Source organism: Heterodontus francisci, unplaced genomic scaffold (assembly GCF_036365525.1).
Source record: "Heterodontus francisci isolate sHetFra1 unplaced genomic scaffold, sHetFra1.hap1 HAP1_SCAFFOLD_43, whole genome shotgun sequence".
Lineage (NCBI taxonomy): Eukaryota > Metazoa > Chordata > Chondrichthyes > Heterodontiformes > Heterodontidae > Heterodontus > Heterodontus francisci.
Window position 1 is genome coordinate 20,892,290 of NW_027141852.1, and position 8,063 is coordinate 20,900,352.

Genomic DNA, 8,063 nt, shown 5'->3' on the forward strand with positions numbered 1-8,063 from the left:
ATGTCTGGAAGAGGAAAGACCAGCGGGAAAGCTCGGGCCAAGGCCAAGTCTCGCTCCTCCCGGACTGGACTGCAGTTCCCGGTGGGCCGTGTTCACAGGCTCCTGAGAAAGGGTAACTATGCTGAGCGTGTGGGTGCTGGAGCCCCGGTCTATCTGGCTGCTGTGCTCGAGTATCTGACCGCTGAAATCCTCGAGCTGGCCGGTAACGCGGCCCGGGACAACAAGAAGACCCGCATCATCCCCAGACACCTGCAGCTGGCCGTCCGCAACGACGAGGAGCTCAACAAGCTGCTGGGAGGGGTGACTATCGCTCAGGGCGGGGTGCTGCCGAATATCCAGGCCGTGCTGCTGCCCAAGAAAACCAGCGCTCAGAGCTCCCAGAAAAAGTAAAGCGGCCAAAATGTCATCTAATAAACCAAAGGCTCTTTCCAGAGCCACCCACAGTCTCTGTAAAAGGGCTGGTTACTGTCAGGAGGGAGTCAGTGATGGAGTTATTGTAACAGTGGATTGACCTGTTTCACATCTGTCCAGGTGTGTTTTCAGTTCCCTCTCTGGATTTCGCTCTGTTTCTCTGCTCACACATCTCCCCCTCTCGTTTAGTGAAGAAGTGAACTACAGGGTGTCAGAATCAACAATTTAATAAATCACGCTGCCTTCGATTTGATAAATCCCGAGATTATCCCGGTACATTAACGGGAACTGGTTCGGAGCTGATGAATTAATTTAATAATGGAAGTGTCCGGGTTAATTCTCTGTTTTTCATTTGGACAGTTTGAATTGTGTTTTTTTTTCTCTCTGGTGATCTGAGCGCCGCTTCTCAATGAGAATCTGCTCCCAGAACAGAGTAAATGCAGGAAGAAAGAAGCCATTCTCGGGCTGTGTGTTTCTCTCCTAAGCTGATCTGTTTAGACCGCACTGTTCCCAGAGGACGGAATCAGTGAGAGTTGTGCACACACAGGAGCTGAGTCCACTGCAGCGCTTCAATATGTGCCTTCTCCCCGGCCCGCCCTATTCTCCGGACACAACGTTGTTTGTTCCCCCGGCGGCATGGCAGTGTCGGGGATTCTCTCCCCGCAGTGTCAGTGGCTGCAGCCCCGGAGAACTGGCGGTTTCAGTCAGAGTGACCGAGCTACCTTACAGGACTCTCCCCCTGAATTTGTGAACTGAGACTACACCGAACACATCCCCAGTTAGAGTGAGGGCCGGACATCCTTCTGTTTTATTACAGAGAGTGGGGAAAGGGCTGGGTGGAGGGTAGTCACCAGGGATCCTGGATTTGCTCCAAATCATTTCCATGTGGAATCTGCAGGCGGGGCCGGGACAGGGATCATTTGATCAGGGGATCAGCTCTTTCCTGAGAGATGTGGGTGGCTCTGAGAAGAGCCTTTGTGTTCAGATGTTTACAAGTTTCCCGCGCTCTTTCACTTCTTTCCAGACCCTGCTTTCTGAGCCTTCGCTGCTTTCGGCTTGACCTTGCTCTTCCATGTCTGCACTTTCTTCAGCGCCTTTCCGCCCGCCGCACTCTTGCCTTTTTTGACCTTCTTCGCAGGAGACTTTTTCTGAAGCACTGCTTTCTTCACCGCCTTATTTGGCGTTGCCGCCGCCTTGCTGCTCGTTTTCTTGGCTGTTACTTTCTTTGTTGTCACTTTCTTGGCTGCTGGTTTCTTCAGCAATGATTTCTTGTCTGCTGGTTTCTAACGAAGGAGTTATTGTCTGCTGGTTTCTTCACTAAAGATTTCTTGGCTGCTGATTTCTTCACTCAAGATTTCTTGTCTACTGGTGTCTTCACTAAAGATTTCTTAGCTGCTGGTTTCTTCACTAAAGATTTCTTGTCTGCTGGTTTCTTCACTAAAGATTTCTTGGCTGCTGGTTTCTTCATGAAAGATTTCTTGTCTGCTAGTTTCTTCATGAAAGATTTCTTGTCTGCTGGTTTCTTCACTAAAGATTTCTTATCTGCTGGTTTCTTCACTAAAGATTTCTTGGCTGCTGGTGTCTTCGCTAAAGATTTCTTATCTGCTGGTTTCTTCACTAAAGATTTCTTGTCTGCTGGTTTCTTCACTAAAGATTTCTTATCTGCTGGTTTCTTCACTAAAGATTTCTTGGCTGCTGGTGTCTTCGCTAAAGATTTCTTGGTTGCTGGTTTCTTCACTAAAGATTTCTTGTCTGCTGGTTTCTTCACTAAAGATTTCTTGTCTGCTGGTTTCTTCACCTTCTTTCCCTCTTTTCCCTGGGTTTTCCTTCTTGCTGATTTTGAAGGAGCCGGAGGCTCCCTGTCCCTTGCTCTGCACCAGGGAGCCTTTGTTCACATTCCTCTTGATACTTTGCTTGATCTGGGTCCTGAGCTTCTCCACATCGACACCGCTGCTACCCAGAGCCTTCTTTATGGCGGCCAGGGACATCCCCTTGCGATCGCTGAAAGCCGGCACAATCTTGAGGATCTGTTCGCCCAACGGGAGACCGGTTGGCTTGTTCCGGGGAGCCGCCTTCTTCTTCTTGGGAGTCTTGACTTGGGCGGCGGCGGCGGCTGGAGGAGCCGTTTGGGCTGCTCGACTATCGGACATGTCCGGGACTCTGCACAAATTCTCACTGTCAGTGTGAACTGGGTCAGAAATGAAGCCGGTGATGGTGGCACAGAGCAACTTCAAGGCAGAGAGAGGACGGGGCGGAGACAAGCTGCTGTCAGCTCTCGGCTCCTGCTGTCTCTCTGTGTTTCTCTCTCCTCACAAACTCTCCAATTCCATTGAAATTCAGAGACTCCAGACTTCCAGACTAGATCTTTCCTGTCTCTCACTCCAGTATGTTTGCTGTTGAAAAGCTTTCACTAGGATTGAGGACTCCATTTTCCATTTAACCTGGTTTTATTGCTGCACTGACCGCCCTCTCTCACCCCTCGCTGACATGTTCTCTACTTTTCAACTCAAATCTTGAAATTTAAAAAAATGATCCCGAATTCCCACTTTGGGGCTGAGCAGGGAGCAGGGCGGTTCTTTGACTGGAAAATCATTTGATTTTACACAAGAATGACTCTGAAATCCGGCGATGAGAGCGGACCCACAAACACAGTGGCTTCAGACTAACCCGCCCTCCCCTTTAATACAATCTCTCTTCCACAATATTCACATCTGCATATTCACAGGACAAACTGTTCCCTGAATGTAGAGTTCCCAGGACAGGTTTTCCCCTCCGCTCGGTCTGTGCTGCGGATTCTTGGGGGTGAGTTGTATTTTCTCAGCTCAGTCAGTGTTAAACAGTCTGGGGCCGGCGCTCCGAATATTGTCTGTTAACCAGAGTCCGCTACAAGAGCCAATCACAGTTGTGACTTTTTTTATTCGTTCATCGGATTTGGGTGTGAGTCCAGAACCAGGGGTCATAATCTAAGGATACGGGGTAAACCTTTCAGGTTGTCCTTTCTCTCTCTGCCGACACCCCGGTCTCCTCTCTCCCTCTTACTCTCCTCTCTCTCTCTCCCTCTCTCTGACAGTTGCAGAGAGCGAGAACTCTCAGCTTTATGGTTAGTCTTTTTAAAAAAATCGCAGCCGTCAGTTTCACAGCTGACAGGTGCTTTGAGCAGAGACAGCACTTCCGAAACTCGGACAAGCTCGGGTTTTTCTGGAGGGCTTTGAAATGAAATCAGAACTGCCGGAAAGCTCCGAACTTGTCCGAGGTTCTGAAACGTTGTCTCTGCTCTCAGGACCTGTCAGCTGTGAAACTGACGGCTGCGATTTGATTGAAAGTCAGACTGGTCTGGAAGAAGAAGCCAATGGGAAATTTCTCATCCCTGAAATTATCAGTCACGGACCGAAATGTTTTAACGTGGACACTGGTGTCCATGTACAGACATGTTGCCAACCCCTGTTCTTCACACAGACTTACCAATCACACACTGATCAACGCCAACAAATAATTTGACTTTTTTATTGAAGACTGACAATACTATATACAATTTCCAGGAGAGTATTACAGGCACATCTTACCGGGGATCATCCCATCTCCCACTCTGTGTCACATACTGTATGACATCAATTCCTGAAGTGATGATGCACACACGAATTACCAATTCCTTGAAACAAAGAGTAGGCATAAATGGGCCATTTTCTCATTGGCAGGATGTGACTGGTGGAGTGCCACAAGGATCAGTGCTTGGGGTTCAATTATTTACTATCTATATTAATGACATGGAGGAGGGGGCAGAGTGTAATATATCCAAATTTGCTGATGATACAAAAATAGGTAGGGCATGTTGTCATGAAGACATAAGGAATCTCCAAGGGGATATAGATAGGTTGAGTGAGTGGGCAAAAACTTGGCAGATGGAGTTTAATGTAGGAAAGTGTGAGGTCATACACTTTGGTAGGAAGAATCAAAATGCAGACTGTTATATAAATAGACAGAGACTCCAAAAAAGAGGGATCTGGGTGTTCTTGTGATTGAAACACAAAAAGTTAGCATGCAGGTGCAGCAAGTAATTAAGAGGGCAAATGGAATTTTGGCCTTTATTGCTAGGGGGCTGGAGTTTAAAAATAGGGAAGTCTTGTTAAAGCTGTACAGGGTGTTGGTGAGCCCACACCTGGAGTGCTGTGTACAGTTTTGGTCCCCGTATTTAAGAAAGGATATATTGGCATTGGATACAGTCAAAAGAGATTCACTCGGCTGATTCCTGGGAGAAAGGGGTTGACTTATCAAGAATGGCTAACAAGTTAGGCCTTTATACATGAAAGTTTAGAAGAATAAGGGTGATCTTATTGAAATGTATATGATTCTGAGGGGGCTTGACAGGGTAGATGTTTCCACTAGTGGGGGAATCTCAAACTAGGTGACATAGTTACAGAATAAGGGGACAGTCATTTAAAACTGAGATGCAAAGGAATTTCTTCTCTCAGAGGGTAGTGAATGTCTGGAATTCTCTACCCAGAGAGTTGTGGAGGCTAAATCACTGAAAGCATTTAAAGAGGAGGTAGATAGATTTTTGAAATATTGGGGAGTTGAGGGCTATGAGGAGCTGGCACGAAAGAGGAGTTGAGGTCTGGGGCAAATCATCCCTGATCTTATTAAATGGTGGGGCAGGCTTTGGGGACTGAATGGCCTACTCCTGCTCCTATTTCTTATGTTCTTATAAGGGGGCTACAAAGAGATGTAGATCGGTTAAGTGAGTGGGCAACAACCTGGCAAATGGAGGAAAATGTGGGAAAGTGTGAAATTGTCCACTTTGGCAGGAAGAATAAAAAAGAAGCATATTATCGAAATGGTGAGAGATTGCAGAGCCCTGAGATGCAGAGGGATCTAGGTGCCCTCGTGTATGAATCGCACAAGGTTAGTATGCAGGTACAGCACGTAATTAGGAAAGCTAATAGAATGCTCGTGTTTATCGCGAGGGGAATTGAATACAAAAGTAGGGAGGTTATGCTTCAGCTATGCAGGGCATTGGTAAGACCACATCTGGAGTACTGTCTACAGAACTGGTCTCCTTATTTAAGGAAGGATGTGAATGCATTGGAGGCAGTTCAGAGAAGGTTTACTGGACAAATACCTGGAATGGTGGGCTGTCTTCCAAGGAAAAATTGGACAGGCTTGGCTTGTATCCACCAGATTTTAGAAGAGTAAGAGGCAACTTGATTGAAACACATAAGATCCTGAGGGTCTTGACAGGGTGGATGTAGAAAGGATGTTTCCTCTTGTGGGAGAATCTAAAATTAGGTGTCACTGTTTAAAAATATGGGGTCGCCCATTTAATACAGAGATGAGGAGAATTTTTTTCTCTTAGAGGGTTGTGAGTCTTTGCAGTTCTCTTCCTCAAAACGCAGTGGAAGCAGAGTCTTTGAATATTTTTAAGGCAGATGTAGATAGATTCTTGATAAGCAAGGGGGTGGTCAGGGGTAGCTGGAAATGTGGGTCATCAGTTCAACTATGAAATTATTGAATGGCGGAGCAGGTTGGAAGGGCCAAGTGGCCTACTCCTGCTCCTAATTCATATGTTCGTATGCTTGTATGTTTGTATAAAGCCCAAGATGCCATATATTTTACTACTACTCTCTCAATATGCCCTGCTACCTGCAAAGATCGATGCACATGCATCCCCAGGTCCCTCTGTCCCTGAACACTCTTTAGAACTGTGCCATTAAGGATACATTGCCTCTCCCTATTCCTTCTGTCAAAATGCATCACCTCACACTTAACAGTATTAAATTCCATCCGTCACCTCTCTGCTCATTCTGCTAGCCTATCTATGTCCTATTGCAGGCGGTTCATATCATCCTCACTGTTTGCCTCACCTCCAAGTTTGGTATTGTCAGCAAATTTTGAGATTCTGTTCCGTATTCCAAGATCCACATATTTTATACATAGCAAGAAAAGCAGTGATCCCAGCACTGACCCTCGGGGAACACCACTGTCGACCATCCCCTAGTCTGAAAAGAAACCATTTACTACAACTTGCTTGTTTCTGCCCTTAATCCAATTTTTTAACCAATTGGACACTGACCCTCCTATTCCATGAGCCTCAATTTTGTTAACCAGCCTTTTATGTGATACCTTATCAAATGCTTTCGTAAAATCCATAGAAACAACATCCACTGCATTTCCTTCATCAAACTTCTCTGCTCCTTCATCAAAAAATTCAATTAGATTAGTGAAGCATGATCTGCCTTTTACAAATCCATGCTGGATATCCTTAATTAACTCAAACCTCTCTAAATGTCCATTGATATTTTCCCTGATTATCATTTCTGAAACCTTACCCAGCATTGATGTTAAATTAACTGGCATGGAGTTGCTTGGACTGTCCTTACACCCTTTCTTGAATAAGGGTGTCATTTGCCACTCTCCAATCCCCTTATTCAGGGAAGATTGGAAGATTATGGCAAGCCCTTCCTGGAGGAGTCTAGACATGCAAGGACTCAACTACCAGCAAGCGTAGAAAGCAAGACCCAGGCTCAGGGCCTTCAGTTTCCCCTGGAGGGGAGTCGGAGAGGCAGCGGATCCTGTGAGGAACCACAGTTCCGGGAAGATGAGAAGGTCATTATGAGGGGACAGAGGAGATTAAGTTCAAGGTTTCCTAGCTTATAAGCAAGTGCAGAGACAAGGAATGGTGCTGGGGCAAATAATAGGAAGCTGTGATCGGTTGGAAGGCAGGAGTGATTAAATGAAAGAAGAGATGATGGTGCAAGGCAAAAGTCAGGGAAACAACAAGTAACATTTGGCCGGCACAGATACCAGGAGTGGGGTTTGAACAAGCACAGACATATCTTCATTGGATTTTAAGTCCAACACCTTAACCACTCAGCCCTCCTGGTTCATTAACCCGTTGCTGAAAATGAAATTTAATGTGATCCGGATGACATCTGGCCTTTTACAATATACAATTATGACTCCTCTCCCATGCTAAATTGGACCCTTCATTACTTATGAACCTCAATTGGATCACCCCTCAGTCTAGGTTTCTCTAAGGTGTAGGGTTCCAACTCTTTTAGTCTAACTTGATAACGAAGATGTCTTACACTGGGAATTAGTTTAATGTCTCTCCTCTGTACCCTGTAAAAAGCCTCAATAGCACCCATCATGTGAGGAGACCAAGACTGGATACAATATTCCAAGTGAGGCCTGACCAAGGTTTCATAAAAGGACAAATTCGGGACATCTCAGATACTGAAGGAGTCCGTGTCCAGAAGCAGCAAGACCTGGACAACATTCAGGCTTGGTCTGCTAAGTGGCAAGTAACATTCACACCACATAAGTACCAGGCAATGACCATCTCCAACAAGAGAGAATGTAACCATCTCCCTTTGACGTTCAACAGCATTACCATCGCTGAATCCCCCCAACCATCAACATCCTGGGGGTAACCATAGACACAATCTTAACTGGACCATTCATATAAATACTGTGGCACCAAAGGTAAAACAGACAGTGAGAATTCTGCAATGAATAATTCAGCTCTTTGTACGAGGTGAAATGCTCATTAGGAGAGCTGGAAAAATGGACTGGTCAGGTGTGCAGAAAAGTGGCAAATGGAATTCAACTTGGAGAAGTGTGAGGTGATGCCTTTGGTGAGGTCAAACACGGCAAAG

The 8,063-nt window shown here is 45.9% G+C and overlaps 1 protein-coding gene across 1 annotated transcript; it reads left to right on the plus strand.

The window, feature by feature from the left end:
• On the plus strand, positions 1–390 carry LOC137365019 (histone H2AX-like). Its single transcript, XM_068027891.1, has one exon. It carries the CDS (start codon positions 1–3, stop codon positions 388–390), a length of 390 nt encoding a protein of 129 aa, XP_067883992.1.
• Positions 391–8,063: the final 7,673 nt, after the last annotated feature.